General features: G+C 46.0%; 1 protein-coding gene and 1 long non-coding RNA gene across 12 annotated transcripts; both read right to left on the reverse strand.

Moving 5' to 3' along the window:
- Positions 1 to 788: 788 nt before the first annotated feature.
- Positions 789 to 10,882, reverse strand: LOC125980770 (janus kinase and microtubule-interacting protein 3-like). 10 transcript variants are annotated; one of them, XM_068652975.1, is made up of 20 exons: positions 10,445 to 10,882; positions 9,270 to 10,379; positions 8,907 to 9,123; positions 8,460 to 8,653; positions 8,222 to 8,335; positions 6,880 to 7,990; positions 6,725 to 6,795; positions 6,484 to 6,588; positions 6,227 to 6,340; positions 3,535 to 3,599; positions 3,262 to 3,326; positions 3,077 to 3,175; positions 2,885 to 2,983; positions 2,744 to 2,803; positions 2,564 to 2,629; positions 2,437 to 2,502; positions 2,277 to 2,354; positions 1,987 to 2,220; positions 1,782 to 1,907; positions 789 to 1,413 (listed from the first exon to the last, which is right to left on the reverse strand). In XM_068652975.1, the coding sequence occupies exons 12-19, from the start codon at positions 3,164 to 3,166 to the stop codon at positions 1,791 to 1,793; spliced, it is 810 nt and encodes a 269-aa protein (XP_068509076.1). In that variant the 5' UTR covers positions 3,167 to 3,175; positions 3,262 to 3,326; positions 3,535 to 3,599; positions 6,227 to 6,340; positions 6,484 to 6,588; positions 6,725 to 6,795; positions 6,880 to 7,990; positions 8,222 to 8,335; positions 8,460 to 8,653; positions 8,907 to 9,123; positions 9,270 to 10,379; positions 10,445 to 10,882; the 3' UTR covers positions 789 to 1,413; positions 1,782 to 1,790. The 10 variants fall into 10 exon arrangements, with proteins under 10 accessions (XP_068509076.1, XP_068509079.1, XP_068509083.1 ...); XM_068652978.1 differs by having other exon boundaries at positions 6,880 to 7,039; positions 7,835 to 7,990; positions 8,907 to 10,379; XM_068652982.1 differs by having other exon boundaries at positions 7,835 to 7,990; positions 8,907 to 10,379.
- An 87-nt stretch (positions 10,883 to 10,969) lies between these two features.
- LOC125980787 (uncharacterized) lies at positions 10,970 to 16,881 on the reverse strand. 2 transcript variants are annotated; one of them, XR_011088072.1, is made up of 3 exons: positions 15,718 to 16,533; positions 14,516 to 14,631; positions 10,970 to 11,088 (listed from the first exon to the last, which is right to left on the reverse strand). It is a non-coding gene; the product is annotated as an uncharacterized lncRNA (long non-coding RNA). The 2 variants fall into 2 exon arrangements; XR_011088071.1 differs by lacking the exon at positions 10,970 to 11,088 and having other exon boundaries at positions 14,297 to 14,631; positions 15,718 to 16,881.
- Between the last annotated feature and the right edge of the window lie 786 nt (positions 16,882 to 17,667).

Genomic DNA, 17,667 nt, shown 5'->3' on the forward strand with positions numbered 1-17,667 from the left:
TTCCTACATGTTTTCCAAGTTTCCCTCGTTAAACACACCTGATTCAAATGATCAGTTCATCCTCACGTTCTACAGGAGCCTGATCATTGAATCAGGTGTGTTTAACGAGGGAAACTTGGACATGGAGGAATGCGGCCCTTGAGGACTGGACTTGGACACCCCTGTTGTAGGGTGACCAGATTTGGGGAGGACAGCCAATCAGGAGGTGGGGTTGAGGGCGGGTGTGGCACCATCTAGTGTCCAAGTGACGTAGGTACACCTGGAAATGGCCGTGTACCTAATGGAGTGTCTAAGTGACGTCACAGAACCAACAGCCAATCAGGAGGTGGGGGTGAGGGCGGGTGTGGCACTTTTCACTTAAACCAGGGGTGTCGACCTCCAGTCCTCTAGGGGCCGCGTTCCAATATGTTTTCCAAGTGACCCTCGTTAAGCGCACCTGCGTGAAAACTTTTAGCTCCTTTCACGTTCCGCAGGAGCTAAAAGTTTTCACGCAGGTGCACTTAACGAGGGACTCACACGGACACTCCATTAAGTACACCGCCATTTTCAAGTGTACCTAATAACAGGCCACTTTATTAGGGAAATATCATGGTCAAAGGTCACAGGTGTCACGCTCTCGTCCTCGGGGCCGCGTTCCAACATGTTTTCCAAGTGACCCTCGTTAAGCGCACCTGCGTGAAAACTTTTAGCTACTTTCACGTTCCACAGGAGCTAAAGGTTTTCTCGCAGGTGCACTTAACGAGGGACTCACACGGACACTCCATTAAGTACACCGCCATTTTCAAGTGTATCTAATAACAGGCCACTTTATTAGGGAAATATCATGGTCAAAGGTCACAGGTGTCACGCTCTCGTCCTCGGGGCCGCGTTCCAACATGCTTTCCAAGTGACCCTCGTTAAGCGAACCTGCGTGAAAACTTTTAGCTACTTTCACGTTCTGCAGGAAAGTATGACAGCACACAACGTGAATAAGAAAGAAAGCACACTTGTGCATTAGATCATCTATAATCATTCTATGGATGCAAATACCAGTAAACAATATTTTTCAGGTGTTTTTTTTTGTTTGAACATAAAAGAGCCGCATGAATCCAAGCAAAGAGCCGCATGCGGTTCGGGAGTTGCGGCTTGGCCAAACCTGTACTATACAACTTTATTTGTATAAAATTTTCACAACAGCTGTGACACAAACAAAGCGGGAAGAACCAAAGACGTGCGTGTTCCGCCCACGCTGGATTTATTTGCACCTTTGAAAAGACACCGTATTGCCGCAGATGTGGCAAAGAGTACTTTTGGGCATCTGAGACAGAAGGATGTCCAAAGCATCACGTCACCTGCTCTGGTAGGAATGGTGGTGGGACGTTGAGGTCAACCGCTTTGGGGTTGGCTGAATCTTTGGTTGCAGGATGCCACACACTTGAAGACAGAAGCAGAAAAGCAGAGCTAAATGCAAAATGTACTCACCGGTGACTCCAATTTTTCCCCCCCTGAAGAAATGGATGGACGGGTGGCCCCGGCTGGCCGGTGGGACTCTTGTTATTCTGACCCTTTTTAGTGCGCGTTTGGGGCAACAACCATTTTTTGTGGCGCTCTCTTCTGGTTCAAGAGTGCCCTGCATGTGAATTTGCCTTTCCTGCCTTCTGATTGGATGAGCGCCGGTGTGACGCGGTGCCTCTGTCACCGTGGCGGGGGGTATACGTCGGCATCGGAGCGTCTGCCAACGTCTGAGACCGGCTGGCAGTGTATTGGAGGTGTCGAGTGCGGTGCCGCTGGAGCTCACTCACCAGCTGGTGTTAGGGCCACAGAATGAAGGCCAAGGAGAAGACTAGAAAGAGAAACAGAAACTTCTCCTCCAATTGTTTGATTTGTCTCTTCTGAGCTTCGATGAATTCTTTCAGCTCTTTGTTCCTCTAGGACGGACAAATGGAAAGTAGCCTTCAAAAGCCAGTAAGCGTGCAAGTAAGTGCCGGGCTGGCTTTGGGCCCTTACCTGTTGCGCGCTGTGCAGCAGATTCATTCTCTCTTGGAGGATGCAAGCGTCGCGCTCCCTCAACTCCCACATCAGGGCTCGCTTCCATTGGTCCACGGCGCTCCTAAGCTCTTGTCTCTGATCCGCCGTCAGCACGTCATTCACGCCAGCGTGGCTGGCTTTTTCGCCGTCCGTGGCGGGGCAGTCCCGCTGCAGTAGCGCCTCGTACAACATGGCCTCCAGCTCCATGATCCTCTGGGCCGCAATCCTCGTCCATCAGTGGTCCGGCGGGAGATTTGAGGGCGGCTTACCTTATGAGCCTGGTCCATGGAACGCTTCCTGAAGTCCAACTCTTCATCCAGGTAGCCCTTCTGCTTGCAGAACATATCCTAGCACAACACAGCTCAAGGTCAGAATTGTTGGGGCACATTGCCCCGAGTTCCCCTTGGCTGATGTCGCGTGTCTGTCTACCTTCTCACTTTCAATGTCCAACATCTGTTGAAGTGCTGACTTGGTCACTTTGATGTATTCTAACCACTGAGGAAAGGCTGCTGTCACATAAGCAGAATGCGAGAGCGTGCGTGGACGTGCGCGTTACCTTCTCGGCTAGGGTGGGAAGGGTCCTGGCGTGAATCACGACCACCTGCTCCTCGGTGGTGAGATTCTGCAAGAGCCCAAAGGCACAGCGTCAACAAGCTTCTTTCAGCGCAAAGCCTTCCAAAAGTCACATTTGAGCCGCCGAGTCTCGTGGAGTGCGAACATAAGGAGTTCGACATACACTTACGGTGTTATCGCCCAGGATGTCCAGCTTCTTCATCAGATCACTGATGACGATGTCCTGGGGAAAGGCGCAAGGAGCATTGTAAGGTGTTCTGGGACCTCAGGTTAAGGTTAGGGTTGCGAGGGACGCCTTACGTACGCTCACGCCGTCGGCCTCGCAGTAGATCTGCAAAGGGCTGAGGCCGTCTGGGAAACGGACTTGCAGAAACTTCAAGACGGGGGAGCGCCACTCCCTCTCCTGAAAGGCAGAGGCATGCATCCGTCCGTCCGTCCGTCCGTCCGTCCGTCCGTCACATCTCTGGCCTCAACACGCTTGTGCGAGTCTTCCCACCTCCAGCTCCAGGATGCGGAACTCAAGCAGTTCGTTTTGGTCTCGGATATCCTGGATGTGCTCTTTCAGACGCGCTTCTTCAGCCTCCATCCGCCTGACCTGAAAAGACAGTCAGACCTCATCTGCGGGGCTTCCGGACGGGTGTGACGCCAAGCAACTCCGCCCAGCGCCTTTCTTTCCGTCACCTTTTCGGCCAACTGCTGATTGCTCTGACGCAGCAGGAGAAGGAGAACTTCACCCACTTGACATTCTAGAAGAGACAAACGCGTGGACAGCTTTAGAATGTTGTGTCATTTTCATCCACAAATTCTTTGGTTGACTGGAAAATGACATTTGCTTTTCTCCGCATTTTCCCAGCCACGTTCGGAGGGGGTTGGTCCAGCAATGCCAGACGAATGAGTGACAGAAGAATGTAGCTATTTTGTCTGAGAAAAAGGTGTGCTCATTGATAAGCTTACCTGTCCTTGTTGCTTCAGCGCTGACTCCAGATCTGCTACTCTACTTTGATAGTGACCCATTTCTACTGTCATGTAACATGGGGGGAAGAGATGGTGCAAATGGTCAAATATGGATTGTTCACAGGAATAAATTGGCAGAGCTGAAATTCCAAATTTGTCCAAAAGATGGCGCCAGACCAAAACATGAGACCAAAAAAGGGGCCAAAATAAGCTAAGCAAGTTAAAATAGAAATAAAACAGGAACACGGTGTCGGATTGCGAGTCACGCATGGACGCACAAATGTGATTTTTACTTTTTGATTTCTTTGCTTGGCTAAAAATGTATTCTGTAACAGCTTAAAGCAATATTGTTAGTCAATTTGATCAAGAGGCCCGCCACTATGAGAATAGTGGCGTGACAAATTGTTTGGAGAAGCACAAATGTGATTTTTACTTTTTGATTTCTTTGCTTGGCTAAAAATGTATTCTGTAACAGCTTAAAGCAATATTGTTAGTCAATTTGGTCAAGAGGCCCGCCACTATGAGAATAGTGGCGTGACATAAATTGTTTAAAGAAATAGATCAAAGGTTTGGATTTTTATTTCAGAGTTAATTGAAGCGTAACTTTAAAAAGTTATTTTCATGAAACAGGAAGTGAAGAAAAGGGGAAGTGAAAGGCTTTACCAGGGGCTAGCTGTACATTGGTGGAAAGTAATGCATGGTCAAGGCGGAAACATCTGCTGAAGGACAGCAGGTGTACGAGCGTGGGAAAATTGTCCAAACCCTATACAGCGTGGGAAAACTGACCAAAATCTATAAGGCGTGGGAAACTAGGCGGTCTTACCCTATAGAGAGGATATAGGTACCAGACAAGCCTATAAAAAGTCCTGCAGGAGCAGCTAAGAGGCTTTTTCCCCCAAAGAATACGTGAAGAAGCCCGAAGGAGCTTCAAGATTTTTTCCAGAGTCCCGGGATCTTTGTGTGAGACGCAGGATCGCTGGTCCGAAATTAACTTGGATTTACTCCAAGAAATTGGACTGGACAACTTTACAGGAGAAACTAGGTGAAAGAAAACAACTTTTATGTATTTTAGCGAGAGTGGGGAATAGTCATCGGGCCGCCGGCCCCCTCGAGGCCAGCCTGTTTCTCTAATTTGGATTTTAGAAGTAAGATCGAATTGATCACTCGACTTTGCTTCCACCAAAAATAGCACACAGCTGGTATCTACCTTTTCCCTCTTTCATGAACTGTGTTTTGCAATCGAATTGTTCTGGGATTGAATGATTTTATTAACACGGGTATCAGTGAGTGAAATTGTTCGGTTTCTGGAGTAATTGAGATTTGTAATTCTATTTCATGTTTCTTCAATAAATGTGTTTCGTATATTATTTACTTGGTTGTGCTCTGATTTGTACTAAATTTGTGCAATCGATGGTTTGGGGTTGATTTGACGATTTGATTAATGTGCGGGGGGTTATTATGGTATAACATAGGACCGTAATAAATAAAAGTAACATCAGACAATTGTAGAGAATTGAATAACTTTCGTAGTTATTTGAGACACGAGTGAATTTCAATTCGTTTGAAAGTTTGCTTCGTCTGAATAAATTAACGGAAGTGTTTAAATTGGATTATTAGTTTGGTGTAGAACTGAAAGTAATTTAATTATTTGAAGGGCGCAGGCCCGTTCCCCCTTTTGACGGGCCGCGTAAAACGTAACTCCGAACATGTTAGAGAATTAAATAACTTTTGTAGATATTTAAGGGAAGAGTGAATTTCGTTAAAAGTGAATTCGTTTGAAAATTTACTTCCTCTAAATAAAATAACGACGATGCTTAAAATAGATTATTTGAGTTGGTGAAGGATAAAAGTATTTCGATTGTCCGTCGGGCGCGGCCCAGTTCTTAATTTTGTCGGGCCGCGTCAAAAGTTAAACAGGACACGATCGAAAAATAGACTTGCCTTCCAAATTAATTACTGGGCAAATCTAAATAGAGTAAGACATTTTTATTCGTTTTAAGAAAGTTGTTATTCTTTTTAAAGCAATCAAGTGGGGTGAAGCACTCCGACAGTTAAGTGCTAGATCTACATATAAGAAGTTAGAATTAATAACGTAAAGTGCATTAATTTTCTCCTTAAATGCTATTATTGTCACACTTTTATTAATTCGATTCTCTTTCGAATAAACAAGTTGGTCGGTTCGCTGCTTGAGCGACCAAGTAGAACGGACCCATATCAACATTTACTTCTGCAAAACTAGTGCTAGGGTGCGCTATACAAACGAATCCCTGAGGTCTTAAAGACATCTAAAAATATCCGTAACATAATAAGAACTTCAAACATTAGCGGGGAGCCATCAATACGATGCGGTCACTTCGAAGTCTTGCCTCGAATTGAGTTACTCGGCTCGAGCTTAGGGTGACTTGAGAGGGATTGGTGTCGTACAGAAATTAGATTGATTCCGGTGGAGTTAATTTAACTCGGGTGGTTAGATTACGGACCAATCTCCGAACCCGGCTAAGACAAACCCGTTACCGGGAAGCCGGGGGCACCTTACTGAAAGAGGTGCGTTTGACACTACCATCAGCTTTTCTCTGGTCTGAAAGGAGGAGGAGGGAGGCTCCTCCTCCTCCTTTCAGACCAGAGAACACCCGAGGCTGGGTGAGAACGGGGAGGCTGCGACCCGGCCGGGGGTTGCGGGAAGGGGCGCCACCTTGATCTCCTTCTCGGCGTCGTAGTCCCCTCCGCTGGTCTGGGCTAGCAGAGCGTAGGCTCGTTGCAGCGCTTGATATTCTTGCGTCAGCTGGCGGTAGCGAAGCTCCGCCTCCTCATGCACACACCAATGCAACACAGCACTAGTACCAGAATCAGTCAGACCGGCGACAAAGCACCCGCGACGGAAAGACGAGTCCGATTCCAGGCTGAAGAGGAATGTTTGGCGCCAATACGCTGGCAGAAATGGCGGGCTACCTCTTTGGGTTCCGTGTCGGGGGTTCTGTCGGTGTGAAAAGACAAGGACGATCCGTCCGAGTCCACCAACACGTCTTCGTCGTAGCCGTAAAATGTTTCGATGACCTGCGGGCGCGGAAGCAAACATCTCTCTGAACAAACTGAAGCGACACCTCACGATGAATCGACGAGAGGAACGATAGCGAGAAAAAGGCCATTTCATCTTGCGCAACACCAAGCAGCCGCAAACAAACAGACTCACCTTGCAGGACCTCACGCTTTGTTCCTCCTCAGAGATTTTCGACGTTGGTATCGTAGCAGCAAATCTCTCTCCTGTCGACACAAATAATCCGCCTTTGAGATTCTTTGGATGCAAAGGGAACGAACGGTTCCGGCGCAGAAACAAACGTGACTCACGATGACATTTCTGACATGAGCTCCTGTCTCCAGAGCCTGAAAAACCCGTCACCGGCGATGATTGGAGGGACGCTCGTCTTTTCCAAAAGTGACAACTACAGGGTGTGTCAGGGTTTTCCAGATTATCGTAGGATTATGTTGCTTTGACTTTGACTGCAACCTGTAATAAATAATATTATTTATCCCTTATTTATCCCTATCGCTTATCCCTTCCTACACAAAGTCGTAAAACATCCCTTGCTATGTTTTGACTAGAGGTCAAGGGCTTTCTCTATTCAATCCACTCTTACACCCACCCTGTTTCTCTTAATAAAAATGCTCGTGCAGGAGCCGAGAGTCAGACTTCATTCGTACAACGGATGGACTCTCCACCTGCAGGTGTCCAAAATAACTTACTTGTCTCCCGTGTGGTTCTTGCAAAATAAGTTGGAGCGAGCGCAACTCTAACAGGGTGCATTTTGCCACTAGCTGCCTACGGACAATGACGTCGCGCTCGCGGCTCATGGTTGACGGGCTGAGCAGCCGGGCGAGTCCGTCGTTTTCAGCACACAGCGAGTGGCAAAGGCGCTGACAAAACGGGAGCTTTGAGCTGCTGAAAACGGCAAAACAAGTCTAAAGCGTGTTCAAACGCGTGCGCACAATGCTCCTGCTTGAAAGGTCGGAATTTAAGGGGCCAATTTCTTGGATGGCGGCCGCCGGCCAAGCTTTGGACGGAAAAGGTTTCCTGGCGACAGCGAGCGAGCGCGGCGCTGCCGTACGTGCACCGAGTCGCCTGCCTGAAGACCTTGGACAAGTCGTCGATGATGTGCCGCTGCTCCACAACTTGAAGGAACTACATTTCACCGTCCTGCTGGCCGCAACCGCGGTCCAGGTCATTGAGCGAACTAGGTCTTCTCTGTGGAACACAAATGCAGTGGACTCTGTTGGCACGCCGCCATTGTCCGCGTCGACTTACCAAGCTTGCCATCTCCTCGTTCTCCTGGGTGACAAAGCGCACTTTGTTTTCAAGGCGACACAGCACCAGCGAGAGTTCTTCATTCTTCCTGCTCAGGCCTTTGTTTTTGTACAGGAGTGGCAGAAACTGGCTTTCTGTTTCTCTCAGTCGCTTTAGCTGCAAGCATGAAGTGCGGGATGTGAAAGACGCACAACACGCGGGCCAGAACGTATCCATTCCTTTTGCATCGGTTTGAACGGAATCGTGGCTTTGGCTCCCAATAAAAGACATCTACCAGGCAACCGACTCGCCGCGCCGCTCAACTAATAAGCAAGCGCAATGGGTGCCTCGCTGGATGGCGCGCATCAAACGTAGCGCAAACCTTCAAGCGTGCCGTCAATAAATTACCAGTTCATTGCGCTCTTCAGAAAGCAGGGCGTTTCGATCCTCCAGTTTCCTGATGACTGCGCTGAGCTCAGCGATTTTCAGATGAAACCTTCGCGTGTCCCGATCCTCCTGAGACTGAAAACGCCCCGCAACACACACACACAACCACTCGTTCAAAGTTCAAAACTGTTTTTGTGCTACCTTCCTCCAGCAACGAACTAAGTCATGCGTACTGCAAGTGTGTGATGAGGTGGCTTACGCTATGAAGACGATTGCTAGTAGCGCCGTTGACCCCACTTCCAGGGTGGTTTAGGCCCGCCCTTTGGGAATCCCTCAGGGCAGCGATCTGCTGCTCGGCAGCCTGAGTCTGCAGCTGAAGGCGGTGGACGTGGCCGGCCCCAGGGCTTTATCCAAAACACTAACCGCTCTGTCTTTCAGCTTGATCTCATCCATCTGGATGTACAAACGGGGAGCGCTCAGGCAGGCGGGCAAACTCATTTGCCAGAATTGTGACAAAAACAAAGAGAGCAACCAGCCAATTTTTATCTTGAATCGACTAGAACACCATTGCTGTGACAAAAGCGAAGCGAGCAACCGGACGTTTTCTTCTTGTGAAATAGAATAGAATGCCTTAGGTGTCATTGCACTGCAGGTATACAACGAAATTGGGAACATAGCCACGCACCGCGCATCTGATCAGTCCTACCAGTCGGCGGATCTCCCTCTCGCAGTCTCTCTTGGTTCGGCTCAGCTCCTCCCGATGCTGGTGATGAGCCGATCGGAGCTCGGCCGCTCGGGACTGCCAGGCCTGCTGGGCCGCTGCCAGGGCTTCTTCCGCGCTCCTGGTGGAGGCGACACCGCTCGGTCTCCCGACACCGCCGCGTCTCCTCCACCTCCGCCAGCAAAGCGCCCCCGCTCCTCACCTGAGCAGACATTGTGCCACACCGGGCCGTTGAGACCGCAACGGAGCGCCGCGACGCTTACTGGGGACAAGCTACACAATACGGTAGCGGCCGCATCGGAGCCCGACGTGGCGTGCGGATAGTCAGACACGGATTGAGCGGATCACCTTGTCCATGGAGCCGTCCCTCAGGCTGAGGACCAAGGCATTCAGTCGCTGGATCTCTCCATCTTTGATTTTGATCACTCTCATCAGCTCCATTTCATGCTGCCGCAGTAATGTCTCCCTGGTAACGGCTAACTCTTTCTGCTTCTCCTCATGGAGTTTGCTTTTGAGTTCCGTCATGGCGGCGGTGGCACGGTGGTGCTCCGCCCGCAGGTCCTGACTTCTCTCTCTCTCCAGACAGCTGACCTGACATGACTTAGACTTAGAGAAACTTTATTGTCATCTTGTCTGCACATGGTGCATACAAAACGAAATTTCGTTGCATACGGCTTACAACAAAGTAGTGATATTGCAGTTGAATAGAAGTAACATATCCTATGAAAATATATATATACATATACTGTATATATATATTACAAATAAGTATAAAGTGCAGCGGTGCTAATTATGCAATAGTGCAAGTAGGCAAAACAGTATTCAAGAGTGTGCAGAGGAATGCTAAACCATGTATTAAACTTCTATTTAAAGGGTTTACACAAGTTCAGTAAAGTTGGTAGTGCGAGATAGTGCAAGATAGAGGTCCGTAGTGTCATAAACTACAGTTCTGTGAATGTGTGATGCAGAGTTCAGTTTAGAGCTCAACAGTTCTAGTGTTCAACAGTCTGATGACAGCAGGGAAAAAGTCAAAGTCAAAGTCAGCTTTATTGTCAATTTCTCCACATGCCAAAGACACACAAAGAAACCGAAATTTCGTTCCCCCCTATCCCACGGTGACAAGACATGGCTCAAAACAGACAAACAAGTAAACAAGTATAACAAAAGTGTGCTGAATAAATAATGAATAAATAACACAACAATAAATAAATAAATAAATAAGAGGAGCAGAAAAAAAAGGAGCAAGTGCGCGTACAGCAGACATTCCCGAAAATAGCGCAACAGTGCCGCACGCTACGCAGAAGGGGGTAGCGAGTTCAGGGCCCTAACAGCCTGGAGAAAGAAGCTGTTGGCGAGTCTGGTGGTGCGGGAGCGCAGGCTCCTGTACCTCTTCCCAGAGGGCAGAAGGTCAAACAAAGAGTGAGCCGGGTGACTCACATCTCTGGCAATCGAGGTTGCCTTGCGGGCGAGATGGGAGGTGTAAATGTCTTTCAGGGAGGGGAGCGAAGCACCAATAATCTTACCAGCCGTATTCACTATGCGCTGCAGGGCCTTCAAGTTCTGTTCAGTGCAGTTACCACCCCAGACAGCGATGCAACTGGTGAGGACGCTCTCAATGGTGTCACGGTAGAATGTAGACAGGACTGCCTGAGGAGCACATGCACGCCTGAGCTTCCGCAGGAAGTACAGGCGGCGCTGAGCTTTCTTTGCCAGTGACGAGGTGTTTGCGGACCAGGAGAGGTCCTCACTGATGTGCACCCCCAGGAACTTGGTGCAGCTCACCCTCTCCACCACAGCACCGTCGATGATCAGCGGCAGGTGTGTTGTGTGACCCTTCCGGAAGTCAACCATCTCAGCAGGCGTAAAGGTCAATCCTAGACCCTATCGGGTTCCTACCCTAAACCTACCCTAACCCCAGTCCTATCCTAACCCCAACCCCACCCTAACCCTAATCCTAGCCTAGCCCCAACCCTACCCTACCCCAACCCCACCCCACCCTAACCCCAATTCTAACCCTAACCCTAACCCCAACCCCAACCCTAACCCCTAACCCATACTCACCCACAAAAAAAATAAATAAAATAAAAATATACACCTACCTTCACTACTTACCTGTAGATGGAACTACTTACCTGCAGTTGGAACCGCAATCTTGCACCCTGGACCCCTGGAGAGAAAAAAAAAAAATCTTATCTTTATAGAAATATACAATTTCAATTTGACTGTAATTATTTCGTTTAAACCTAATAAGAAGACTAGTATATTATTAAAGTCAATTGGAAAACGCAAATACAAGCTAAAACATGTTACGTTTCTAGAACGAAATTTTGAAAAACCAAAAAGATTTAATAAAAAGAACTCGCAGGACAAAAGGCCTTCAGTACGAATTCGGATTTCGAGCAAGACACATCGTTGTACCCTATGAGAAACAAAAATATTTCATTCAATACGGGTGTGCCAGACCTGAAGAAGGCTTAGTATAGCCGAAACGTTGTTAAGGCACACTACTATTTACATTCAATTCAATAATTTACTATTTACAGTCGATTTAATAATTTACTATTGTTTATTTTCATTGCAATAAAATACGTTGCTAAATTCTGACAATTTGGACACTAAAACTTTTTAAAAAAAATAGAAATTTGATAATTGGTTTTAGAATAAAAAGTCTAAAAATTCAAATTTTACCCACTCATTTGTATATCTTTGAAATTTGAAAATTAAAAATATATAAATAAGACATAATAAAAATTTGAAGTCCAAAAATTAATGTCATTTAATTACAACGGGGAATGGACAGTTGTCCGTAGGGGGCGACAGCGCCAGCCTGAAACCCGGGGGCGGGAGCGGGTGGCGAGGTATGGCCACGGATGGATGGACCGTGCGTTGTCCTCTTCTGCTAGGGGGGGACATCAGTTCCCCGTCCCTGGTAGGGGGTTGACACCACAATCCAATCCTAACCCTAACCCCTAACCCTAACCGCATGTCCCCCTCAGCAAACCTCGCCGAACCGGAGTCGCACAAACTCTGGAATGGGTACGAAGGACGGCGAAGTGAGACTGCACCTCAACCAGAACCTCCCCCGAGCAGCCGAGGCGCCCCCCAGGTCCTCGGCCAGCAAGTTGGAAAAACAGCGGGACGTGAGAGAAGAAAGCAACCCAAAGTCCTACCCTTGGACCACATCATGTCTACCAACCTTGAAGCATTTTTGACCCAATATCTTGTTTCTATACTCAACCAACAGCTTTCTTCAAAAGGGGTCCCATTAAGTCGTCATTGTTGTGGGTAATTTGAACGTCAGAATTTTGTAGATACCTCATCAGTAGTGGACCTTGGGGTCTCAGAGTGTTTCGGCCATTATCACCAGACACCCTCGCCCAAGGGAGGCCCCACCGGGGTCGATCAAGCCCCGGAGTGTGTCTACCTCCTCAATTGAAATTTCAGTATTTGTCTAGTCAACTGTCCAGCTTTAACGCAGACAGCGTAAATCAATTGGTCAGTCTTTTAGTCCTTTTGTTGTACTGATTTGTTCAACCATTAAACATACATACACAACCTTTGTATTCCTTTGTATGGCATGCCGTAAGTCTGGTAAAACATAGTTCAGGGCTAACCTGGTATAGTTTTGCTTAGCATACTCCCGCATATCCCATCCCAGTAAAGTCTAGCATAGCGTAGTACAACATAACGTAGCTTTAACGATTAAAAGAGGTTTCACCTGTTTCTCTCAAAGAATCTGAAAAATCTTACACATTACCTGGAAAAAAGGTCTTCCCCAGTGCCACTCTCCTGAGTCACAGCCGAACGCCCCCCCCACACGAGCCTCAGCTAAGCAACTGACGGCTCTCGTCATCCAATCACGTTCCCCCCTCTAACTGATAAGCACTAAAAAATTCCGGCAACCCCTATTGGTACCGTTTAATTGGGTTAGTCGTGCCACATTTAAATGTAAATTGAATTCATAATCTAAATCAAATCATACATTCATCTACGTAAATCGGAAATACTCGTAAGCTCCTGTCAATCACTCTGGCGGCTCTTTTTTCTGTAATCCCCCTATCTTCCAAAAACCTCACCTCCCCCAAATAAACGATCAAAATGGAATAAAATTATCCTAAATCTCCTGGTATTATTAAAGTGTGTTACCCGATCCCCTTCATTCGTAGAATTAATTTATAACATTAATACGATCGTATATTTGTAACCAAATCCCCGTAAGCGTATCGTAGCTAATTTTATGAGCGTTAGCTCTGCGGAAGTACACGTAAGTCCCAGTAAAACCCAATGGCCTCTCCCCTAGACACTAAACCCGCTCTGTGGTATGGATACTGCTGGGGCCTGAATTTCCCTGAAGGAGTATTCCCAAGGGATTAATAAAGTTGAGTCTAAGTCTAATATTACCAAAGCCGTTCCATAAATTAATAAGGATCCAATAAATTTTAATTCCACCTCTTGAACCCGTTCCTTTACTGATATCCGGTCCCATTCATCCGGCAATTTAATATTTTCTTTCTTTTCGTTCTCTTTTAGCTTAGCATACTCCCGCATATCGTATCCCAATAAAGTCTAGCATAGCGTAGTACCGCATAACGTAGCTTTAGCGATTAAAAAGGGTTCACCTGTTTCTCTCAAAGAATCGGAAGAATCTTACAACTTACCTGGAAAGAAGGTCTTCCCCAGTGGCACTCTCCTGAGTCACAGTGCCACCGCCGAACGCCACCCCCCACGAGCCTCAGCGAAGCAACTGACGGCTCTCGTCATCCAATCACATTACCACATCTAACTGATAAGCACTAAAAAAATCGGTAAACCCTATTGGTACCGTTTAATTGGGTTAGTCGTGAAACATTTAAATGTAAATTGAATTCATAATCTAAATCAAATCATATATTTAAAAATACATTCATCTACGTAAATCGCGATCGCCCTAAGCCCCGCCCCCCGGAAATACTCGTAAACTCCTGTCAATTACTCTGGCGGCTCTTTTTTCTGTAATGCTCCTATCTTCCAAAACCTCACCTCGCCCAAATAAACGATCAATATGGAATAAAAATTCTCCTAAACCCCCTGGTATTATTAAAGTGTGTTACCCGATCCCATTCATTCGTAGAATTAATTTATAACATTAATACGATCGTATATTTGTAACGAAATCACTATAAGCGTATCGTAGCTAATGTTATGAGCGTTAGCAATGCGGAAGTATCCATAAGCCCCAGCAAAGCCCAATGGCGTCTCCCCTAGACACTAATATTACCGAAAACGTTCCATAATTAATAAGAATCAAATAAATTTTAATTCCACCTCTTGACACCGTTCCTTTATTGATACCCGGTCCCATTTATCCACCAATTTAATAGCGATCATTGAAGTAGTTACCTATTTGGGGCGATATCGTCCTGCGCGTACTGCAGCTAACAAGCATTAGCAACCATGAAGTACCCATAAGCCCTTGCGAAAGGTCATGGCGGCCCCCTTTATACAATGATATTATTAAACTTACCCCTCGCAGTCACCATAATAAAATCCATTTAGATCAGTGTTGTTTACCTGCACCACCCGGTCCCCTCTGTCCGTAAAAAACACTCACTCACCTTAATCCGACTTTGCATTCGGAGTCAATAGCCGTATACAACGTAGCTAGTCAATATTAGCCAATCCGGAAGTTCCACACTCCCCATTGCGTCATGGCAACCCTCCGTCAACCATTCTGCAAATCAAAGTATCCGTTAGAACAAACCAGATTAGAATCACGTCTAGAGTTGAAAAACCTTTCCATACCACTTAATAGTGTTTTCCAATGTATTCATTTCTGAATTTAAAGGGTATCATTAATCCCCTAATATTTGTGTCTAACCGAGCCCTGTTCGTACCACAGCGATTTAGTGTGACAAGGGCGCCCTCAAGCGTCCTATCACGTACTATGTTTTCTTTTATGTGTTTGAAGAAAAATCCTTCTTTTTATTTTTGAGTTTGCTTAAAATCCAAAATATAATTCGAGTATAGTTCCCCCTATTTTTTGTTATGTAATTTAATTAAATTTAATCGTAAATTTTCAGATTTGGTTGGATTTAAAATTCATTCTGGAATCTCATTGCATTTACAATCAAAATAAGGTTCAGTTTAGATTAATTTTGTTGAAATTTGGTGTAATTTTCTCATTAATTTAGGGTTAAGGGTTAGGGTCAGGGGTCAAGGTTAGAATTAGGGTTTGGGTCTGTTTTTTTTTCCTGAATCTGCACTTATGTAAGTTTTGTGAATTGATTAGGTGTTAGGATTTAATGTTAGAGTAAATTCCAAATAAGGATGAAGATTAGAATCTGGTGTCCGAGTTGGGCACTGTATTTACGCTGTCCGGAAAACCAGCCAACCAGAGTTAGACTTTTTGACTAAATGGAAAGTGTCAGAAGCCCCCAGACGTGACGTACAATGTCATACTCCTGTCAGGGCTAAGTTCCTCATTCACTTTCAGTCCATGTCCTCTGAACGAGTGCAAATTCTTTTGAATCTCAAGAGTTGTGAGTAGATCAACCCCTTAAATGTGTGTTTAGGGTGAAAACTCTGTTTGTGTAATAACGCATGAGTGTCTGTGGGTTTGAAAAAAACTCGTACGTCCAACTTCCCCGTTGTGTTAAATTCCGATCCCTTAAATGTGGTCGTATCGAGAAAATGTATTTCCCTTTCGCTAATCTGTGCCGTAAGGTTAATTGAGGGATGTTGGTCATTTAGAGTTTTTAGGAAGAGATCAAAGTCTTCCCGGGAGTCCCCCCAGATTCCCCAAATGTCATCCAAGTACCTTATGTAGGCAATGGGTTTCTTAGTGCACCGTGCCAAGGCACCCTCCTCCCACTCAGCCATATAGATGTTGGCATAGGCTGGAGAGAAACGCTTCCCCATAGCTGTCCCTTTGACCTGTAAAAAACACTCATTGTTAAATTGAAAATCATTCTTGGTCAGATTAAGTTCTAGCAACTCCAAAATGGGTTTATCCGGGCGGCCTAATATCGGATTACTTGTCAGGACATTACTTACTGCCTCCAAACCTTTAGCTGTTTCAATATTAGTGTATAAGTTTTCCACATCCATGGAAAACAACAGACACGTTCGAGGCAAGGTCAAGGCTTGTACTTTCTGAATGAAATCATTGGTGTCCTTGATGTAACTCGGATGTATCACCGACAATGGATTCAAATAATGATCCAATAGTTCGGCTGAGCCTTAGGACTCGCTTCCGCAATCCGAAACAATGGGGCGCCCTGATGGCATGACATAGGGCCAGGGCGCATATTCGGAAATAAATCGATTAACGCATATCGCGGCTATTTAGCATTAGCAAACCGGAAGTACCCACAAGCCCTTGCCAAGTATCCTAACGGCTTCCGTACCACTAATATTTTCCAAAACTCATACCACAAAGTGATAAAAATCGAATAAACTTCCATTAAGGTCATTGGTATTATTCAAATGTGTTAACCGGTCCCATTTATCCGTAAATTCAATTGCTAACATTAATAAGATCGCATATTTGGGACGAAATCGCCCTTCCTCCTCCTTCTTCTCTTTTCTTTATTGGGCGTACCGCCGCAAACGTCGTGAGCATTAGCAACCCGGAAGTACCCACAAGCCCTCGCATTAGCAACCCGGAAGTATCTATAACCCCTGCAAAAAGTCATCGTGGACCCCGTTAATCGATAATATTATTAAAATTACCCATCCCAGTGATAATAACAGAATACATTTCGATTACTATTGTTCACTTGCACTACTACTCGCCCACCACAATAATAAAACCGTGCAATTAAAACGAAATAGCCGTGCGCGTCAAGTGGCTAGTAAACATTAGCCAAGCCGGAAGTATCCGTGATGACGCTTACATTGTCATGGCAACCAATTGTCCCCCAGCGTATTTATTACAATATCCACCCCAAAAGCGATCAAAATCAAACAAAATATTAAAAAACAATTTATTAGCGTTTTACCCACTTATTTCTTTCTTTCTACATTTAAAAGATAATAATAACCAATTAGTGACTCTATCCAACCAAACCCTGTTTGCAAGACAGCTATTTTATGTGTCTATGGCGCCCTCATGTGTACTCTCCCGTCCTCTATCTTCTCTTTTAGTCTGGAAAGAAAACTCCCTTAGAATTTGTTCGAGTTAAGAATAGAGTCTGATTAAAGTTTAGACTTTTCTTTTTTATTTTGGTCAAAATTAAAAAAAAGGAGAGAGAAAGAGAGAGAGAAAGAGAGAGAGCGCGAGAGAGCGAGAGAGGGAGAGAGAGAAAGAGAGAGAGAACGAGAGAGCGAGAGCGAGAGAGCAAGAGAGAGAGAGAGAGAGAGAGAGAGAGAGAGAGAGAGAGAGAGAGAGAGAGAGAGAGAGAAGAAGAAAAAGAGAGTGAGAGAGAGAGAGAGAGAGAGAGAGAGAGAGAGAGAGAGAGAGAGAGAGAGAGAGAGAGAGAGAGAGAGAGAAGAGAGACAGAACGATCGAACGAGAGAGCGAGAGAGCAAGAGAGAGAGAGAGAGAGAGAGAGAGAGAGGTTAGGGTCAGGGTTAGGGTTAGAGAGAAAGAGAGAGCGAGAGAGAGAGAGCGAGAGAGAGAGTGAGAGAGAGAAAAAGAGAGAGAGAGAGAGAGAGAGAGAACGAGAGAGCAAGAGAGCAAGAGAAAGAGAGAGAGAGCGAGAGAGAGGTTAGGGTTAGGGTTAGAGAGAAAGAGAGAGAGAGAGAGAGAGAGAGAGAGAGAGCAAGG

This window comes from Syngnathus scovelli, chromosome 14 (genome assembly GCF_024217435.2).
Source record: "Syngnathus scovelli strain Florida chromosome 14, RoL_Ssco_1.2, whole genome shotgun sequence".
NCBI classification, from domain to species: Eukaryota; Metazoa; Chordata; class Actinopteri; order Syngnathiformes; family Syngnathidae; genus Syngnathus; species Syngnathus scovelli.

Bases quoted from the DNA above. Each gene is read 5' to 3' on its own strand.
- LOC125980770 (XM_068652975.1), bottom strand. From the start codon at position 3,166: ATGGAGGCTGAAGAAGCGCGTCTGAAAGAGCACATCCAGGATATCCGA. The intron at 2,804-2,884 runs GTACGTAAGGCG...GCCTTTCCCCAG, and splicing joins GCGAGGCCGACGGCGTGAGC to GACATCGTCATCAGTGATCT. The intron at 1,908-1,986 runs GTAAGGGCCCAA...TGTCCGTCCTAG, and splicing joins TGCTGCACAGCGCGCAACAG to AGGAACAAAGAGCTGAAAGA.